The sequence below is a fragment of the Heterocephalus glaber genome, unplaced genomic scaffold (assembly GCF_053883595.1).
Source record: "Heterocephalus glaber isolate CG9 unplaced genomic scaffold, H.glaber_assembly_v1.0 deba00001447, whole genome shotgun sequence".
NCBI classification, from domain to species: Eukaryota; Metazoa; Chordata; class Mammalia; order Rodentia; family Bathyergidae; genus Heterocephalus; species Heterocephalus glaber.
In genome coordinates, this window is record NW_028258299.1 from 8,278,223 (window position 1) to 8,299,762 (window position 21,540).

The 21,540-nt window shown below is 44.7% G+C and overlaps 1 protein-coding gene across 1 annotated transcript; it reads left to right on the forward strand.

Annotated features, from left to right (window-relative positions):
* The first annotated feature begins 206 nt into the window (after positions 1–206).
* Positions 207–20,976, forward strand: Cfap107 (cilia and flagella associated protein 107). Its single transcript, XM_004863519.3, has 4 exons — positions 207–786; positions 5,067–5,180; positions 10,431–10,608; positions 11,256–20,976. The coding sequence occupies exons 1-4, from the start codon at positions 676–678 to the stop codon at positions 11,435–11,437; spliced, it is 585 nt and encodes a 194-aa protein (XP_004863576.1). The 5' UTR covers positions 207–675; the 3' UTR covers positions 11,438–20,976.
* Positions 20,977–21,540: the final 564 nt, after the last annotated feature.

The following is a 21,540-nucleotide window of genomic DNA, read 5'->3' on the forward strand; positions in this document are numbered from 1 at the left end:
GGGAACCCAGTGATTTAAGCTTTGAGTCCGAGTATATTGAAATCCCAAATGTCTCATATAATAACAGTCTGGGTTTAGACAGCTGCTTAATCTCTCTTTGTTTCAGTGATCTCATCTGCAAAACGGGTACAATAATGGCACCCGCCTCAGAGGGTTGCCATGAGAGAACACAGGTAGAAATCTTAGATTGGGCCTCTTACATCAGCACTCATTATGTAGTAGTAGAATTCAGCTCATCACCCCCCAGCACCAAAGAAAGAGTTCAACTCACCTCAGCTGTAAAAATGCAGCATAAGTGGTGCCCATTTGAGGTGCAAATGCAGAAACTAGGTTCTTTCACTACTGCTTTTGTAGTGGTGGTTGTTGGTTTGATTTGGTTTTGTGGGATCAATTTACTCCTGAAGAATCAGCTATCCCTTTATGGAGAGTATTAATATGCAGCGTTTGTCACCATGGAGACAGTCAACATAGAGACTCCGGGGTCAGATCTCCCTGGAGGCTATAAAAGAACGCTCAGGGCTTTTTTATTCTCTGAAGTCAGAAGAGTGCCATCTACTACTACCCAGTCAGTAGGGTGACTGGGAAGGAAAAAAAAGGCACCTTAAATTGAGCAACTTCATAGCACTTCCTTCCCTGGAACCTGTCCAGGCACAGGAACTTGGGACAATCCTTACCATGTTTTTAACTGCAGCAAATCCACAGTCTTTCTCAACTCCAAGCTGGCAGATTGAGAAGAAGTATTCAACTAGTGTGCTTACTGGGAACTGGGTGGAAGAGAGGAGAAAGGTAAGGAGGAAGAGAGGGTGGACCAAGGGCTCAGAGGGAAAACTGACAGAGGTAGGAGTAAAGTTCATTATTATTTTCTTTTTTGGTTCTGCTACTAGGGATTGAACCCAGGGTCTTAACACTGAGCTATGTCCTCACCCCTTTATTAAAAACAATTTTTGAGACAAGTTTTACCAACTTGCTAACTGTCCTGGCTGGGCTCTAAAATGAGATCTTCCTGCCTAGACCTCCCAGAGTGCTGGAATTACGAGATGCACCACTACCCCAGTTTCATTCCTGTTTGTAAATCAAAGGAATCTGGGGACTTCAATCTAAGGCTGATTGAAGTAATCACCCGGGTCCTCATTATATTTAGTACCACAGTGGAGGTGTCAGTATAGTTCTGCTTCTCAGAACTATTCTCAATGAAATGTTTCTAGGCATCTGGCTATTCCCTGTCCCCAGTCTTTTATGCCTTTATTTGAAGACCATCTCCACTCTTCCTGGCCTATCCCTTCCCAGAATGCGGCACCTGCTGAGGAAGGTGTAACACTCCCTGCACTGATGTCCAAGGATGTGCTGCTGTTCTGTAGCACTTGCTTCACAATCCTATCCTGCTTGTATATTTCACTTTTTACTTTCAAAACAGACATTAGAAAATGGAAATATATCCCCTGTTCCTTGATAGACAAAACCAAAATAAAGAAATGTTCATATGTCCAAAACTAAGATATAGATTCAACCAGGCATGGTGGTGCACACCTGTAATTCCAGCACTTGTAAGGCTGAGGCAGGAGGATCACTGAGTTCAAGGCCAGTCTAGGCTACATAGTGAGTTCAGGGCCAGCCTGAATTCCAAAGCGAGACCGTGTCTCAAAAAACCAAAACCAAAACTGAAACAAAACTAAGATTCAGATTTAATGAAATCCCAATCAAAATACCAGCAGCTTTCTGAGAAGTAGAAAAAAACAATTCATGAACAGTAGCAGGCATGGAGGTACATGTCTATAATCTCAGCACTCATCAGGCTGAAGCAGGAGGATTGTCATGGGTTTGAGGTCACTCACTGTGAGCTACCTAGTGAATTCAAGGTCAACCTGAGGTACAAAGTGAGACCCTGTCTCAAAAAAAAAAAAAAAAAAAAAGAAATCCTAAAATTCATGTGAAACCGGAAAAGACCTAGAATAGCAAAAGCAATCCAGGGTAACAAGAGCAAAGTAGGAGGTGACATAACCCCGGATTTCAAGTTATATTACAAAGGTACAGTGAAACTAACTAGATAGTAGGAAATAGGGAGATAATTCTTTGACAAAGGGGGACAAAAAGATAGAGGGAGTGGAAGGGAGGGGAAAGGAAAGGAATGAAAAAATTAAGATGAGTTATGCACATGTAATCACTATGTATTACAAAAATGTACTTATAAAAATAAGAATAAATAAATAGGGATGATAATAGTCATCCCGTGTCCTGAAAAACAAACAAACAAAATACAGAATAGGCTCTTGGTGTTCCTTTGTGCTTTACCTTTGGAAAATACTTTGCTTCAATGGGTCTCCTTGAAATTAAACATCTTCATTTGTGGCCAGCAAGACTTAGCCACTTAAAGTTTTTCAGGGACATCTAGACATCATCATGCCTTCTTGGGGAATGGGTAAGAAAAAGGGAGAAGGTAGACTCAGCAGCCTTGGTGTGGGGAAGAGTACAAAAGGGTGATGGTAATATCTGAGAACCAGAAAGATTATTTTGGTGGGCATCACCTTTCAGGCCTGTGGTCATCATTAACTCCAGTTGCACTTGGCCTTGCTAGGGGAGCAGGTATGTGTAAGGGAAGTTTGAAGGGCCAGAAGGACTGGCTGAGCAATGAATTCAGGTGCCTTTGGGTGGTACAGTACTCAGGGATTTTATGAGCTGGTCTTATACAGAGAGAAGATGCCCTATATGATAGAGGTGGAGTGATATTAAGGTGATGGGATAAGAAGTCTGAGACCTATTTCTCTATGGGCACATTTTTTTAAATGGCTAAAATGTTATAGGAGCTTTGAAAACAGTCAAAGGTCTATAGAAACAAGTTGATTGTTTAATTAAGAAAATGCCACATTCAAAATGATAGAAATTTTAAGGGAGGGATTATTTGTCCTATACTCATCCGCTCCTTAGTAAAGCATAGCATAGTCTGTAATCTGAGGAATATGGCGGGCCAGGTCCTAGTCCCTTCCCTTAAATCCAAACAGGAGGAGCAATTCTAACCTTTCTGGGCTGCCTGAGAAGATGGTCTCTACTTCTCCTAACCTGGAGCTCAGGTGGGGAAAATGTGGCAGGGCTCAGCTCCCAGGATAGGAAGTCATGCAGAGCAGTAGCAGGCACAGCTAGTGAAAGCCACCTGGGGACTACAGATCTGCAAAAGTCTGGGGTAAAAGATTATGGATGGTGGGCTATAGACCAGCTGCGGCCCAGAGAAGAAGCAGGGGTGAGACTCATGAAGTATTAAGACAATTAAAAAGAGATATATGTAAGGGAAACCTGGAAAAAGCACACACATCTTTGGGCAAGAAGTATTCCAGAAAATGCCTGAGAATATTTTTAATCTTCATGATGGGTTAACTCCTAGACTAAGAACATGACCTGCTCACTAGAAAAGATCTTTCCTTGTACAAATCCACTCTTCAGAGACTGGGAGCATTGGCGGATTCCCTCCCTCCAAATGCTTAATTTTCAACCACAGAAAATTCAGTAGGCATATAAAGAAACAGGAAACCATGGTTCACCCAAGGGAATAAAATGAAATCATAGAAACTCTCTCTGAAGAATAACACAAACATCAAATTACTAGAGAAAAGACTTTAAGAAAACTGTCTTCAGTTTGCATAAAAATAAAGGAAAGCACATTCAAAAGACTAACAGAAAACAAGAAAATAATATTTAGACAAAGTGAGAATACAAGAAAAAGAGATCAATGACACTTTAAAACTGAGAAATACAAAACTTAATTGAAAAACTTAACAGATGAGTTCAACAGGAAATTGGAAAAGGCGGAAGAGAGAATCAGCAAATGAAAGTAGAGAAAAAAGCTTACGAAATCAGTATATTAAGGGAATTCCAGGGAGAGCAGAGAGCTAAAGGGGCTGTGTGAAAATACAATGGCCGAAAACTTCCCATATTGAAGTAAATGCATGGCTTTATAAATCAAAGATGGCAAATAAACTCTAAGTAGGATACATGTGAAGAAATACACCATGACACACATCATAATCAAACCACTGGAAACCACAGAATCCTCAAAGCACGAAGAGAAAAGTAGCCTGTCACGTAAAAGGAATCTGCAACGGGAGAGAATTTGGGAGCTAGAAGTTAATGTGACGATAGATTTTAAATACTAGAAAAAAAATTGTGAACTGAGAATTCTAGATCCCACAAAACTGTTCTAAATGATGAAGAAATTAAGACCTTTCAGATAAATGAAAGCTGAGGGAATTCATCACAAACAGACTTGCTGTACAAGGTACACAAAATGGAATCTGTAAGTGAAAATGAAAAGATGTTAACAACTTAAAGCCATAGAATATCAGGGCTTTAAATTATATGAAGAAAAATGTCCAAAATTAAAGAGAAGAATAGACTCCTGTACAGTAAATAGTCATATTTTTTAATATTAGGTAGAACAACCAAATAGAAGACCATATGAAAGTAGGAGGGTTGGACAACACTGTGGACCATTTTGAGCTAACAGATATGTATGTAAACCTCCACCTGACAACAATAGAATATACATTTTTCCCAAGTGCAATAGAGGGACAGAAGTTCAGAAGTTTGGATGAGAAAATTATATAGACGGATGAGGGGGATGGTTGAACAATGTGAATATGCTTAATGCTTCCAAACTGTCTCTGATAACGATTAAAGGCTGTAAATATTTAATACTACATCATATTAAAATTTTAGAAAACATGATATAGTGAAAAAAGAGATAGAGTTGTGGAGTTGGGAAGAGTGAAGAATAATGAAGAAAAGGAAAAGGAAGAGACTGGTAAGTGGGAGGAGCATGGACAGAGAAGGTGAGAAAGAAGGCAGGCAAGGACCATGATAAGGTGGCCAGGAGAGCAGGAGAGCCAGATGTAGCTTCTCAGGATGCAGATGGCTGGATATCAGCCCCTGAGCCTTTCCTCAGTCCTGCAGAACATCTGGTTTGTATCCACCCTTTGTCTGCCAATCTTTTGATGCCCCAGCAAGTGAGGGACAGACACAGCAGAATTTGGAGGAAAGTGGCATCTCAGAGGTTCTCCTGAATGTTTTGTCTTTTTCAGTTCACCAGAGATACTGAGAAGGTCCCCCAGAGCATTCACAGAAGGGAGTATGTCCCCTTCCCGGGCCACAGGCCAGACCAGATCTCCAGGTGGTACGGGGAGAGGAGAGTTGAGGTAAGAGACAACATGGGCCCCACACTGAGACATGGGCTCCCCTCAAAGTTCATGAGACACAGCCAACTCTTGCAGGCTCAGTACCTCTTGGGCAAACAGGAGCAGTTTCTTGAACATCCTCTCAATAGGGCTTCCTGTGGTATTGCCGTATCACCACCTGTGTGAGTAGGTGATGTTTAATCTCAGACTGCTAACAGCCCTGTATAGGAAAAGGGTTGAAGTCAGGGAAAGAACAGAATAAAGACCTCCTTAGGCTTTATTAAAGACATTAATAGAAAATCTTATTACAAGTGGCTTTTGTCTCTGCAGTTAGATTCAAGCGATTAAAAGGACAAAGGTAGAGAAAGAGAGAGAACTCAGACCTGGAAAGGCACCAGGTAGACCAATTAACATAAGAATTTACCTGAGGAAGAGCTGATAGACAAAACACAGAGGAAGCCAGAAATATGGAAACCAGGCTAATCAACCCCTTCCCCAATAAAATAAAAAGGAGACATGGGGAGGCCACCTAACTCTCACTTAGTATATAAAAACACATACCCACACTTATGCATATATATATGTATATATATATAGTTTCAGGATATGTGTATATATATATATAGTCTCAGGATATATATATATATATATTATCTTTAGGGTCACTATGTTACTGCATTAGATACACACGCATCACCTTATTTAATCACTAACTGCAAGCTACCTTCCTATAAGCCCACCTTCAACTTATGCATCACAAAAGGGCAAGAAAGAGTCAAATGAAACCCACCAAAAGGAATGTGCACATAGGCAAAGGTGACCAGGTTATGGTCAAAGACAACCAGAGAGCCAATCAGGTTGTGACAAGTTCCAGGTACCTGCATGGAGGGAAGGGTCACTAGTCCTAATAAAAGAAGCCAGGGACGAGGACTCAGGGGACTCCATCTCTGCAGAACCTTCTGGCTGGCCACTCTTTGGGGGCAGCTTTCGTCTTCTGCTTTCTCCTCTTGACAAATAAAGCATCTTTCTTTCTTTAACTCTGTCCCTTTAATTCATTACTGTTGCTGAGTTTGATGCCATCTAGCTGCTCATCCCAGCAGTGCTCACCCTGGCTGTAACAAAACCATTTTCCTGTCCATAACACTTACTAAAAAAAAATTCCTAAACGTTTTATAATAAGCCTGTAAATCTGAGCTCCTGACCTGTCTTTTTTACCTATAAATTGCACTTTCTCCATCTTTAGGAAGCAATAATATTGGTGGGCAGCATATCTCAACTTTAAACACATGTAGATGGCTTGCATTATAACCTGACAGACAGTGAAAATATATATCCTAATGTTACAAGAAATTAATACTGGAGATGAAATAGGAAATATTATATCTCTCAACCTGTTAACTGTATGTTACACTCAGTTCCTGTTCTCTAGAATTTAAAGAATGAGTCCTAGGAACAATGGAGATTAAGAGTAGGAAGATATTTATTGATAGGATAGTTCCTGAAGGGCAGGAGGGGATCTGAGTGGGTAGCCTGGGGACCCCACTTTACAGAGGAGTTTTATAGGTTGAAACCCATGTGGGTACAATGTGGGCCACAGCCATGAACATCCAATAAGGTTACAAATACAGTCACTTACGTAGTGATGGTCCAATTGGGAAACAAGTGACATAAGCAAGTGTGGATGGAAAGAACAAAGATTCTCCCAGGAAGTGGTGGGTCCAGAGGTCCTGGTCACCCACCGGGGTGGTTGAGGTCTGTCTAGACTTCATTAGGCCCAGTGTTTGTTCTTTGAGGAAGTATGCAGGTGTGGTCAGCTTGTCTTTATCTTGAAGTCTGGCTTTCAGCTGATGTGTCTCCAGTGTAGCTCTGGTGTGTTTTGCCTTTGTGCTGACCCTCTCGAGGACCTGGCCCTATCTGACTGCCTGTAATACTTCTACCTAACTCATCTATCTATAATCCTAGATCACTCATCTTGAATATACCCTTTTAAATGTGCTCAACTCTCGATCACATGTCCCTCATTTCTCTGAGCAGCTGCACTCAGCTGTCGAGTGTGTCCTGTATCTCTAATAAATCCTTCTTGCATCTCTTATTCTGATGCATCCTGAAAATTCTTTTTCTCTAATGAGTCAGTGAACCTGTAAACTTATTCTACAAAAAGAGTCAGTTAAGTTCTTTGTTCCAGCCTCAGAAGGTCTCAGACCCCACCATGACATTTCCAGGAACAGCAGGGAGAGTTCCTCCTCCATTGCTGCTCTCGGTGCCTCCCGCTAGGTGTGCCCAGGAGAGCGAGCTTGTGGGTGCCCACCTACCGGGCACAGTTGTGCTCTAACCCATCAGATTCCAGAGAATCCCAAGAGGCTTCTTTTGCCAGCCTGCTGCTCTCAGATACATCTCTGTCCCTGCTCTCTCACCCTGCTGACCCTATGCCTACTGAATCTCAGAATAGTGGCAGGACGGCACCTAGTGAGTTGCCAGGGAACTGTCAGAATCTCACCATTTTACAGCTGGAAAGGATACAAGGAGGTATTTAGATAAGTAACCAGAGGGGATGAGTCTCTTCCACAGATTTATGGCTTGTTGGTAAAGAAAGAAACAGGTGGCAACTCTAAATCAAGCAAGGCATGTCTCAGGTGCCAGGAAGAACTGTCCTCTGCATTAGTGGATCCATGTCAAGACTAAGAGTGTCAGGCTCTTGGCTCTGTGCTGGCTCCCTGGAAGGCACAGGGACAGCTGAACCACAAAGGCACATCTAAACTGCACTGGCGTCCTCCTCCTCCTGTTGGATCTCAGATCCATGCTAATGCACTGGCTGCTGAGCTTCACCATTAGGGTGCATTGAAGACAGACACACACTTTCACAGAAGCAAGCACAGTGAGAGACCAGGATCTGGAGCCCCAAAGTTCTGTGTGTGTGTGTGTGTGTGTGTGTGTTTATGGGGGGACTTTAGCTTAGTTCTAATGCTTTAGGGCATTAGGCAGCTTTTCTTAAACACCTTTGGACCCATTACAAACCCTGACCCAGAGTTGAACATACAGTCTGATTGAAATCAAAAAGCTTCCAATTCTAACGCAAATAAGTAGAACCGAAAAATTGTGCGTACTCATTCCTAAGGATTCTTTTCCAACTCCCTGTTCTGCACTCGGTACTGGCACAGCACTGCCCCCACGTGGTTGCTTAAATTCTGACAGCTGGGCTTCCTTGTGACTCTTCCTCCTAGAACAACTTCCTTCTCCACCACTCTTCTCCCGTCTTAGGCAAATGCTAGGTCTGTTCTCCAAGGTGACCTTGGATAGCAGGGTTATCATTATCCAGAGAGAGCCTTCTTCAGGAAATGTTCCTTTGGGCAGGTGTGCCAATCATATTTTTATTTCATTTTATTTATCCACTCACTTGTTTGGGTTTTTTGTTTGTTTATGGCAGTACTTGGGACTGACCCCAGGGCCTTTGCAAGGACCCACATTGGGAGCCCTTTTCATTTTTTATTTTGAGACAGGATCTCATTAAATTGCCCATGTGGAACTAGAACTTGTGATCCTCCTGCCTCAGCCTTTCCTTACAAGCTTGTGCTGCCATACCTAGCTTTAACTTTGTTTTTAATTTTCTCAATTCTATGAAGCTTTGATGTCTCAGGGACCTTACTAATCCTATAGTTACATCCCGCTGTTAGGTAATTCCTAGGAATAGTCAACAACTTCCTTCTGAGTGCACCATTTGTAGGCAAACTGATAATCCCTAAACCCATACCCAAACTACTTCCTATCTAAAGCTTTTGATAGACCACTGTTTCCTGTTCTCTAAATCACCCTGGGGCTTGGTACTGGATAGCTAGAGACCTCTATACCCTAGAGCCCGCTGAAATTATTCAAACCCTGCAATTATAAACTTGTTCAGTTTTGCCTGGCCTGGCCTGGCCTATTCCTTTGCATGGTAACTTCAATGAAGGCTCTGGGCCTCTGTCTGCCAACTCCTGATCAGCCTGTGCCGCACCCTATGGCCCCAGACATCCTGCATGACCATCTTCAAGAGAACTGGAAGTGAGAAACCTCTGTCCAAGGTGCTTGTCTCCCTGTCTGTCACTTCATCACACCTGATTTATAGCAAATACCCCAGGCACATAATCAGGACATCAGGGCCACACCCAGAGCCAGAAGAAACAGCAGGAAAATCCCACATGGTTTCTCTTCTTTCCTTCCTCTGATGCTCCCAGGCAAGGGGCTTCCCTCTGCTGGTAGGAAGCTCTGCCATTCACTTTCCTAACATTGGGACACCTGGTGATGTAGGCCTTGGGAGCCCTGCATTATGTCTGTGTTTTTTCCTGCTATCTCCCTCTGTCATTGTCATCTGAGTTATTTGTGGACCTGCCCCTTGCAGTTTGCGTGCAGTGTATAACAGACCCTGGCAGACACAGACCCACCTGTCTGCTCCAGACAAGAGGACAGCAGTGGAAACCCACTTCACCTTCCCCTGGAAATCAACCTGCTTCCCTGAGATTCCCTTCCAGGCCAAGAAGATTTCCTTTGGAAAAGCACTGACTCAGGCAAACACCCTTTGGCTTTCTTCTCCCCATAAAGAACTGCTCACCAAAGAACTTGCTCCCTTGCTTTCCACCCAAGGGAGCCATAAATTCTGCACAACAAAAGAAAAGTCATGAAGCCTTCTCTGATTCCTCCTACAGTCACTGATTAAAATGAGGCACAGATGCCAGGCAGGTGTTCAATGTCTTTCCCTCACTTTGGCAAAAAGTGCTTGGATGGATGAGACTAGAGGCAAATCCGGGGGTGCAATTTCGACCCCAAAACTGTTTGCCCTGTGAGTGCCTCTGCCTCTCCCATTCAGCCAAATGTTCTTTTATTCCAATTTGTCACCTTAGCACATTCTGGGGATAAAAAAAAAAAAAAAAACTTGGCCTAGGGCAGGGGCTGGATGTACAGAGAACTGATGGCAGCTGGCTGGGACTTGAGTTTGAAGGGGGACTGCATCCGAGTGGGACAAACACTTATGCCACCCATTTGCTGGCCCTGGGATTAGCTGCCAGCCACTGAGGTAATATGGGGAGAATCAACAACTTGCTTCCATTGCACCTTTCACATGTAACCACCCCTAGATCACACCCTAACCACTTCCTAATCTAGTGAAGGCCTCCTCTCTAGCAGGACAACAGCCTGGGGCTCCCTGCTATTCCTAGGAGGCCTCCTGTCATCAGCACTGCAGCCCCTTCCATGCTCCACAGCTGCTGGGTAATGCTCTCTGTGTGTCTGTCCTTCTAGGGGCTCCCATACAAACACCTGATCACCCACCACCAGGAGCCCTTGCATCGATATCTGATCAGCACATATGACGACCATTACAACCGGCACAATTATAACCCAGGCTTACCCGCCCTCCGCACCTGGAGTAGACAGAAGTTGCTGTGGCTGCCAGAGAAGGCCGACTTCCCCCTTCTTGGTACTCTTGTACTTCAGGATTTCCCCTGTGTTGGTTTGTAAGGGGCCTGTAAATGCATAAGAATCCACCTTGTGCAGAATAACCAACACGAGGGACTCTGCCTCCAGGAGAGCTGTAGAATGAGGTTATAGAGGAATGAATGAGTCGTGTTTCCCATTCAGGGCCACCATCTGCCTCTCCCCTTGACAACAGAGATAATATTATAGTGACCCCTCACCTAGACACCATGGGGTATGCTTACCTGGAGTACTGGTGGCAGAGAGCCGTACATTGGCTGGATGGACAGAGACTGAATAATTCTCAGATGGCACTCCTTGGTGTAGAACCTGGGGACACGGTGGTGACAAGCAGAGAAATCCTGCCTTCTGATTTGACATTCTAGTGGAGAGGTAGATGGCAACATTCCTGAATAAGATAACTTCAGATTGAGTAAATAAGATAATTTCAGAGACAGGTGGTGCAGAAAGGAAGCCAGTGATAAATAGAAAGTGAGGTGGGATATTTGTGAACCTCTTTTGGGTCCTGTTAGTCTATGTTCTGACAGAGCAGCCTGGAGAAACCTGCAGGGCCCCACCACCTTTTTGCATGCCTCATCTGTACAAGATTCTTCAAAACCCCATGACACCCAAATGTGGTTTCTCTTGCAGCTCCCCCTACAAACTATGGGCTGTATGAGCGGCTGAAGCAGAGGTGGCTTGCATCCAAGCCTGGCCTGAGTGAAAGCATTTATACTTCATCCTACCCCAGTCCACCTGTGTGCACAATGTCCAGGAGGGAGTATGCCATCCCGGTCCCTCCCCCTCGCCTACACCCCGTCCCACACTTCTGAGAACTGCAACCCCACCAACAGCTCCGCCAGAAACACCTGGAAACTCACAGCATAACTGGACCTGCCTGACAGCAAGCAGTTGCAGACGAACCCAGAATATTAAGTCTGGCCCACTGGAGGGGCCCTGAGAATCAGGTGCTAGGGTTTATGGTACTGTCACCTCCGAACCCAAGGTTTCCTTTCTTTTCCACCCTTTAATTAAAGCTTTTGGACACTGTTTCAGGCCCATGAACATGCAGAAGACAGGTTTGCATTGTCCAAGAAAACCAGGAGAAGTTTGATCTCCTTGTTTCTCAGGAGGGGAAACTGAGGGTAGGATGGTAATGGATTCTCTCGTGTTCTCACAACTGAAAATGTGCCCTCGAGAAGTGTCTGGTACAATGGAGAAATGGATCTGCAGTGATACCCATCACAAAAAGCCAGGGAGTAGTGACAGAGCTTTAGAGAGGAGGTGAAGAAGCTCATCCAGGGTTGTCTCGGCTGGGGATACAAGCATTGGCTCAGAAGAAGGAAGAACACAGGGCATCACCCCTGCACCTCTGAGCTCTGCAGTGCTTTCAGGGATCTGGGAAGGGGAGAGTCTGCTGGTAGGTTTGGGAATGAGGTAGGTATTCCTTTTGAGTTCAGGTGGACAACTCAGGCACTACCACCTTCACCCAGAATAGAAATCCCTCTGGTGTGGTGGCCAGTCTTGGGTTAAGAATGGTGTGTCCATAATCTGGCCTCTTTGACTTTTAGAATTTAATAGTTACAGGCTAGTCTTTCTTTGAAGAACCTTTCTCCACCATCTGCCTCCACCCAATTTGCTTACATCTACTATAGTAAGCACGGTGCCTAGTATAAGCAGTTGGTGCTTAACAGTCCGTAGCTGAGTTTGTGGATGACCCCAAATGTCTTTTAGGGATCCACTCTGGACCATTGCCCTATGTCCTGAGTCTCTGTCTCACTATTCCCCATAAACTTCCACTCCAAGTGGGCCACCATGCCCAAGCCCTGGCCTATCCTGGTCCCAGAAGTCTTTGTTTTGCACAAAGTTCAGCATCCTGCACTTCAGACTCAGAAGAAAATGCCTCTCCTGGATTCCTTCTGCCACTTTCAGGGAGGAAATCACTTCTCTGCTTCTCCTTCCTTGGCATCTGCTTGTACCCATTCTAGCAGGGTCAAAGTGCCCTTGTTCTGCCAGATCTGCTGTGTCTGCCACCAAAAAGAAACAACAAATAAGCAGCAATCATCTTTATGCTTTGAAGAAAAATTAAAATCATTGGGTAGTTATCCTTCCATGAATCTTTTCCTTAAATCACTTTTAGCATCTGCTATGGTATTCTACACAATGACAGGAAGGAAAGAAGAAAGGAAGGAAAAAAGAAGGAAAAAAAGGAATAAATTCAAGTTCAATATTTATTGCAGGTTGAGTGAACACTGCTAGCCAGGACCTGGGCCTGGAAGGAGTTGATGATCCTTTTGAATCACTACCAGTAGGATACAAGATTAGGATTATTAGGATCATTTCTGTCTCACAGGTGAGAAAAAGGGCCAATAAGGATGTGCTGAATGGCCTGAGGTTGTATAGCTTCTGAAGCCAGGAGTGGGATTTGAACTCAGGCACTGTGGCCACAAGAGTACATGCTGCTTTCTACTTTGTACCCCTCACAGAAATGCCACAGGAACCTTCGTTCTCCTGTGTGCTTGGCTCCTGGGCACTTGCGTGCTTTGGCAATGATTTTGTCCTGTAGAAAAATAAGATGATTCATTTGAAGCCTGGGTTTGTGTCATCCTTCAAACTGGATACCTGCTGTCCTCAGGCCTCCTACTCTAGGTTTAGTCCAGCACCTGCTCCAGCTCCATTCATTTTTTGTTGTTGTTGTTCATTTTAATTGATGCATGTTTGCTATACAGGAAGCTTATATTCATTTTTGGGAGTAGGTACATGTACATGACACATCCTGATTCCTTTTTCTTCCCCTTTCCCTCCCCAGTCACCCATCTTCCATTTCTATATCGCCTGTTCTCATTTAACCTTTTCCCTTATTCTTCCAAGAGTCTGAGTATCCTGTCTTCCTTCATGACTGAAAATACCTGACGGACATGCTGCTGTGTAACAGGAATTTTTAAACTCCACTATAATCTCAGAAACCACCTTCCTGTAAGACTGTACATCCAGCAAGCCAGCAAGAAGACCTGGGATCTACAGATAGACCACTGACCAAACAGATAGACCATTGACCAAATGCCCCACTGGGGATGATGTTAAATTTGAACTTGAGATCTGAGGATTCTATGTTCTTCTACTTCCTACAGGGCCCCAGCTGAACCACTGACTGGGCAAGGTATAAGAGTCCAGGGAGCAGCTGGGCCAGCAGGAAACTTGTGGTGACCACAGGGAATGGAAAGGAGGGCCACCCTTTCCTCTCCCCTGAACCCTGACTTTGCTAAGGTTGTTGGTGAGTCTAGGATATCTCTGTTGCTGCAGCATGTCCCACAGAATCTTGACTCCAGCAGCAGGGAGGGAGGTTAGGGGAACCCAAACCACACCCAAGGAAGGCTTTCTCTGCACAGATGGGACCGCTTCCATGCAGGGCCCCGCCAACATCCCACACGAATGTCTTTTCTGGAACAGTGAGGTGGCAGATGAGTTATGATCCCAAGCTCACCCCTGCACCCCACACGCAAAGGAGAGAAAGAGCATCAGATACACAGGCCACAGAAAGGGCCACATCCACCTCTTCCTTATCCTGGAGTCAGGAAGTTGTGGCCACCAGAGCCCACCAGTCTTCCACCCTACACCCTACCCAGAACAAACGCCATTATTTCTGGTTCCCTTGCTGGAGTGCCCCAGAATCTCTTGAATTCTCATCCCAGAGGGAAAGAAAACTTATGCTTGGTCAGATAAAAGAAAGTAGAAGGAAAACTTATTAAGCAAGAGGAAGGGAATAAGAGGTGAGGGTAGAGGTGTAAGGGTGGACAGTAGGAAGCATGGATAGGAGCAAAACAGATTTGGATATGTGAGACTGGGAGGGAGAAAACAGGCAGTCATGAATGGAGAAGTTATATGTTCCTAAAAAACTTCCTATACAGGGCCAGGGATTTAGCTCAATGGTGCCTCCACCTGCCTCTCAAGCACAAGGCCTCAAGTTTGGTCCCCGGTACCAAAAAAACAAACAAAAACAAAAAACAAAAAACAAAAACACTTTCTATACAATATTTTTGAAAGTGAATCTATTTCATCCCCATCTCCATCCCAAAGTGGTGAATTTCAGATGTCTAAGAGATATGTGTGGGAATGTGTATCTCACAGTTAGCACTTTCCATTCTAACTTTAAGATGCTCCAGGATAGTGCTACATGGCTTTCACAATTGCTTATTAAAAAAAAAACTTTGTTTTTTTCACTCAGAAGTGGTGTAAGAAATGAGCAGTGATCTGGGAGTAAAAGGTTGAAGGGAAAAAAGGAATTATTTTCCAGTAGTCTTTGAAATTTGAAATGAACTGCCAATCATCTCTAACTTGTATTAATGGGATTGGTGAATGATTGTAATAAAGTGCGGAGACCACAGGAGCAGGAAATTGGGGGCTCAGGTTTCAGGGCTAGGTCAGGCGCATAGCAAGAGAGCAGCAAACTTGAGTGGAGAACGTTAAGGGTTTGCTTAACCAGATTCCGTCATTAATGACCCATGCCTCTGTCTTACAAAAGGAGAAGCTAATGTGTCACCTGGACTTGATTTGCCAATGAGGAACTGATGGTTGAGTCACCTGCCCAAGACCACACAACAAACTAAGGCCAGGGAGCACAGAGGGAGGAGGGAAGGGGGGAAATGATTATTGTCCATCCCTTTTCAATTCTTCCCACCTTCCCTCTCCCAGGGAGTTTCAGATCCTTTCTGATCCGTATTCCTGCCCTCTCTCTCCTGGTCCCACCCTTTGCCCTCCAGCCTTCACTTGCAACTGTAAAACCCAAAGCCTGTGATGCCTTATTGCCCCTGGTGGACAGGGAGTGTGCATGGCAGAGAAGTCAGTGTGAAATGGTGTCTGAGGGCTGGGGTGCAGTAAGGTGATGGGGCCCACCAGGATCTAGAAAGCTGTTGTCAGAGAGTAGCTCGCTCATTTACTTCTGCAGTATGGCCTAGGGGACCACTCTATGCTCGGAAGCAGAAGGGGGTAGGCAGTAACAGTGGAGCCAAATCCTTACAAACAGCGGTGGACAAAGAGGGAGGAAGGCAAAGGAATGAGCAACATCCCAGAAACACGGATGCTTAGTGACCTGGGCAGACACCCCACTGTGCTTCTCTCCAAGTCCTTGATCCAAAGTGGAGATAACAGTACTATCTATCTCCTTCAAAGAATTAATGGAAAATGAATACAGTTGTAAGCCACATTCACAGGTGAGGAAAACAGAGTTTGAACAATTTGGCAAAAGTCTCAAAAATAGACAGTGGCAAGAAGTTGAACTCCTCTTCCCCAAAGTTTCCAAATCCCAAGTTCCACCCTCCTGTCCATCATGTCCCTCAAACATTTCCTGTTCCCTTAAGCTCATTGGACTGCTAGCCCCTTTTCTAAACACTTCCTCCATTCTGTCTTCCATCCTCCACACCCACCAGCTGATTAATGCATTTTCATCCACAAAGATGGTTCTCACCCTCTGAGATTCCCAAGGCAACTACTGACACTTGTGCATGGTTGTCCCGCTGAATGTCTGCCTCCACTACCAGGTGCTGTATGACACAGGGCACTCAAGGGGGAGGAAGATGGAAGAGAAATGTTCCTGCTCTTTCTCAGCAGTGGGGTAGAAGGAGAGACCAGCATTCCAAAATTATTTGAAATTAAAACTCATGATATTTACTTTATAGAGTCTTCTTAATCTACTTTGCCAGGCACTTTGTGAAAACAGAATTTAGAGCAACTGGGCACGTGACATTTCCATTCTCTTGGCTGTAGGGCCCTGGAATGAAGATAAAATTTTTTTCCCTGAAAACAGTTGGGGTGAGCTTTCAGGTTCCATGGTTTTCACTTCCCAGTGAGTCCCCAAATTAGGGTACTATAATTGAAAATGGATGGGCTCTTGGTCACAGTGGCCCACTGTGGGCTAGAGATGTTCATCCTGGTGTCATTAGAGACAGAACTATGGCTTTTGGGCACTAAGTACAGAATATGATTGGGGAAAACTGAGGACTCTCCTATCATTACCAGACCAGGGATTATGACAGAAAGTTGGTTCCTTGGTGTATGAGAAGGGGTTTCTCAGTCTGGTCAGAAAGGTGGCCTGATCCTGGATCTTTCCCTAGAATAGCTGGCATACAGATTCGTGAAGATGAGCTCACAGTCCCAACTCACACTTTTGCAGCAGGTGGGACAAAGCCTGATGAGGGACAAGGACTTGACTATTTATGATGTGGAGGACCTGCCAGAGAAACTCTTCCCACCAGTGATCATGGTGGCCTTAACCAAGGCATATACTGAGCTCCTGAAGGCCATGGTGGCTGCCTAGCACTTTCCCACCTCCCACTTGGGGCACTGATGAACATGAGAAAACCAGAGACATCACAAACATGGTTGGATATTGTCCAGCTATAGGCAGAGAACCTACAGACATTGCAATGTCTTGGATGGGCTTGATGTGCTGCTGTCTCAGAAGGTTCACTCCACATGAAGGTGGCCTAGGTATACTGGAGGGAGGGCTCAGACAGAATGGGGGAAAAAGACAGCAAAGTCAGGGAGAATGGGATACTAAATGGTGGAGCAGAGACTTCTCATAGGAACTGCCAGGAGGATCAGAGTGTCCTTGGCCATTGATGAGCCCTAGTTCGGTTGGCTGGTGGATGAAGAGGACTGCTTATGTTAAAGATAGCAGTGAAAGAAGCAAAAAGAACCTACCACTCACACGGTCTCTAGGAGTAGGGACAGGGCTGGATTCAAAGGGGAAGGGCGAAAGAAAGAAGTAAGGCAAAGAAAGAAGGAATGGAGAAAGAAGAAGCTGATTCTAGGGGAAGTAAATCAGAGGAGCAAAGATGGACCTGGACCTGGACCTAAATTCTGTGGATCTGGCCCTAAATTCTGAGACTCCTCCTTGTTTCACCCACAAAAGGTAGAAACTGCAATACTATATTTGCAGAATGGGCATCAGAACTTCTGGAGAGTCTGGTTTGGAAACCTGTCTGATTCCTGCACTGTAGGGGTCATGAGTAGGAGGAAAACAGAGAAGACTGGGGCAAGGGTGGCTGAAAAGCAGGCCTAAAAGGTCATTGTAGACTTGTGCCTCAGGCAGGCATGTCTAGGTGCATTTCTGTCCCACCTACTTGAGTCCAGGAGAGAAAAGGTTTGTTGCATCTGTATTGTATGAAGCTGTGCAATACAGTGGTACCCACCCAAAGCATCGTGAAGGCCTTGGAAATGGTGAACCTGGGTTGCATGAGGGAGGTGAAAGTGCATTTCTTTTGGGCACTCTCAACCCTGGCTAGTTTTGCCTCTCATGTGGGCCAGAAGCAAAATCTCCATAAGCCACTTCTGTCCCACATCCCTGTGCCTGGATCCATTTCACCAGAGGGGAGGGAGTAGTTGGTCACTTGATTCACCTTTTAATGTCTCAAGCTGGACTGTCAGGAAGAGATTTATTTGGACAAGTGGAATGCCGCCTACAGCAGGTGCTCAAGTAAGAAGGGGAGCTCTTACTACAGAACACAGCAAAGCTTTTCATTATACTAAAAAATTTAGTGAACCTGGCCTGGGAACCAGGCCCAAGAGGTGTAACCGAGTTCCAGACACTAGCGTCAATGCATTGGCTTGTTCATGCCTCGGTTCTAAAGCCAGGTCTCATGTAACCACCAAACTGGAGTAGCTGCTCTGGAAGGGGCCAGCATGGCAGGATGCGAGTTAGGAGTGTTTCAGATATAGTGAGGGTAGGTTTGTGATTTCTTCCTTAGGAACCATGTCTAGGTTAAGGTGCTGAGAAATAGGGAAGATAGCGGGCACTGAAGGAGGGGAAGACCTCACACCTCACATTCAATGTGCTCAGCACCTGTGTGATGACAATGAGGTGGTCTCATGTCCCCTTTGGGAAAGGCTGCAGTGAGCTCCAGGAGGAGTAATGACCAGGTGCAAAGTGCAGAAGTCTGGAGCTGTGGGCAAGGAGCAGAGTCCAGGGCTGGAAACAGGGACAAAGGTTTTGCTGATGACACAGAGGCAGTCCCAGTTGATGTAGCCAGATCTTGCCTGATTAGTCCTTCCTGCCTGTCTGCCAGTGGTCTCATCTGCTCAGATCCATAGTTTTCTACTTGACAGTGAGAAAAGAGGGCTGTAGAGACTGGGGACTGAGCCAATCACTCAAGTGATCGTGAATGACTGCAGCCTGAATTAAAGCGACTCAAATGATCAGTGCTTTCAACACATAGCATGCTGGTGATTATATCAGACAGAGTGATGTGGGACAAATAACTTGTCCTTTACCGAGTAGTCATTCTCCACCATCCCTACTAACCACCAACTGCCAAAACCAACTGCTTGGTCCTTCATTAGGTGTCCGATCCCCCTTGGAGACCCTCTCAATAACTCACTGCCTGCTTTCATAATCAGGCTGGAATGATGCATCCTACTGCCCGAGCACCAGGCAGCTAAGACCTTTGGCTCTCTGTGGTATCATACTGGCTGCTTTTGATCCTGAGCCCCTCCGAGGTCTACTGGATAAAGTTATAGCCATCTTGACCACCCTGCACTTGGAGGGCTGCAGGATCACAGATGCTCAGCTGCATGCCACCCTGCCTGTCCTGATCCACTAATCCAAGTTCACTACCCTCAGCTACGTGAGGGACTCCATCTCAGTAGCTACCCTGGAGAGCCTGCTGTGCCCCACTGCCAGGCTGAGCAACTTACATCTGGAGCTGTAGTGTTTCTCAAGAAGTTTATGTTTCCAGGCCTGGTGTCTGCCAGCTGAGTCAGAACGAGGTTTGTGATGGGGTGAAGAGGATCTGGAAGCCATTGAACCATCCGAAGACAGTCTAGTTCAGCATTGCACATTGTCATCTTAGTGGTAAATGGGTAACCTATTACCTACAGCCTAGTCAGTGGCCTGACTGTGTCCCTATCTTGTTGGATGCACATATCCTGTGCTGTCTTCCAGGCACTGGGAACACAGAATCCATGCTTCATTGCCACTGGGGAAATGACAGGTATGGTCTCACAGCACAGAGCAGCCTTGAAGGTGAAATGTGGACCTGGAGAGTAGATGTGAGCTTTAAGGACAAGTGTCCTAGAAAGGGTCAGAAATAAGGATCTGAGTCTCCAGATATAAATTCATGCTGAAGAGGCACAAAGGTATGGTCCCTGAATGAATGAATGAATGAATGAGTGACTGAATGTAAAGAAATCATCAGAAATGTGGAAAGGATCAGATGTGGTGGCACACGCCTGTAATCCCAGCATTCCAGTGGCTGAAGCAAGAGGACTGCTGTGAGCTTGAGGCCAGCCTGGGCTACATAGTAAGTTCAAGCCACTCTGAACTACATAGCAAGGCCCTGTCTCAAACAAAAAAAAAAAAACAAAAGAAAGAAAGAAAAAGAAAGAAAGAAAGAAAAGCTCAATGTAAACCATATGGTTTCCTCCATGATCAATAAATCTGATTTTCAGTTAGACCTCATCAGTCTGCATTTCCTGGTGGGTAAAGGCCCTGAGTTATCTGATGACTGAGGTTTGGCCTCAGGAGCTCACCACACCAAAAAGAGATAGTGGTATATTGATAATTCCTTCCCATTCTTCAGTTTTCTTGGGGCACCTGCTACCTCCTTGTTTCTTGTTTTTCCTCCCTTTTCTATTACACCTATAGCACTGGGGAACTCATCTCAGAGCCTTCACACTGAGCTACAACAACAGCACTTTTTTATTTCCAGACAAAGTCCCTCTGAATTGCCTGGGCATGGCTTGAATTTGTAATCTTCCTGCCTTATCCTTCCAGAGTGTTGGGATTACAGGTGTGGGCCATTACACCTGGCTCTCTCTTGTCTATTTCTGTAGCTGTTAATCTAAGGTTGTCATCAGAAACCCATACTCCAGAGTTCCTTTTGGAATTGCAAATCAAGATCTGGAACATGCGTCCCATGGCAGGCCATACTGATGAATCTAAGAATGAAGGGACAAAGAGAAAGCTTTTAGAGAAAAAAGAAGTCCATGTAACCTACTTTGATACAAAAAGGAGTGGTGCTAGGTGATAGGGAAAAAGTTTGAGACAGCTTAGTAGATTAACTATTAAAGTAGTTGTAGAAGCAAAATAGGCAGTGTATCCCTTTAAAACTTGCCTTAGCCCGTTGCTCTGGTTGTTTAAAGTGAAGGTTGTATGACTGTTTTGATCTGTAGCCTTCCTCCAGATAACATCCTAATTCTGAAGAACAAGGTTGCAACGCCTGGGTAAATTTACAATGTATGTGTTTTAACTGTCATGTGCTTATCATGTGTCTGTGACTGTTATCGTTAACAGGAACTGCTTGTAAATAGGAACTGGAATTTTATTTATACATCAAAAACCACCAGGAATGAGATAATGACTAACAAATGTATAAAAGAGGAGACTAACAAAGAGCAGGGCTCAGACACTGCCCAGACTGCTTTCTGGCAGTCCCACTTGGTTGCAAGTAAAACTTTTATTATTTTACCCAAATTCTGTGTCTCTGTGTATTTATTTCCATGATTTCCAGAACACAGGTACCTGGTACTAGGGGTACACCAAGGACTAACCATGACGGGGCCATCCTAGAAGCAATGGACAATCAATATCCTGCCACAGAAGGGTTGATCAGTGATACATTTGATAATGACCCTGACAAAAATGGGGAAGTGTGAAAGAATCAATACTTGCACCAAATTGTAACAAAATGGAACCAGGGGTGCCATGATGGAAGAACCCTTGAGCACAGTTCCCGATAGCATGAATTACCAGAAAAGAGGCTGTCAGAACCACAGCCACACACCAAATTCACCACAATTTCCCCAAATAAAATTTATTTATTTATTTTTATTTTTGTAGGTTTTAGTTTTTTGAAATACTGGAGACTGAAACCAGGGCCATCAAACTGAAATACAACCCCAGTGTTTTTTATTTTAAGACAGGGTTTTACTAAGTCACTAG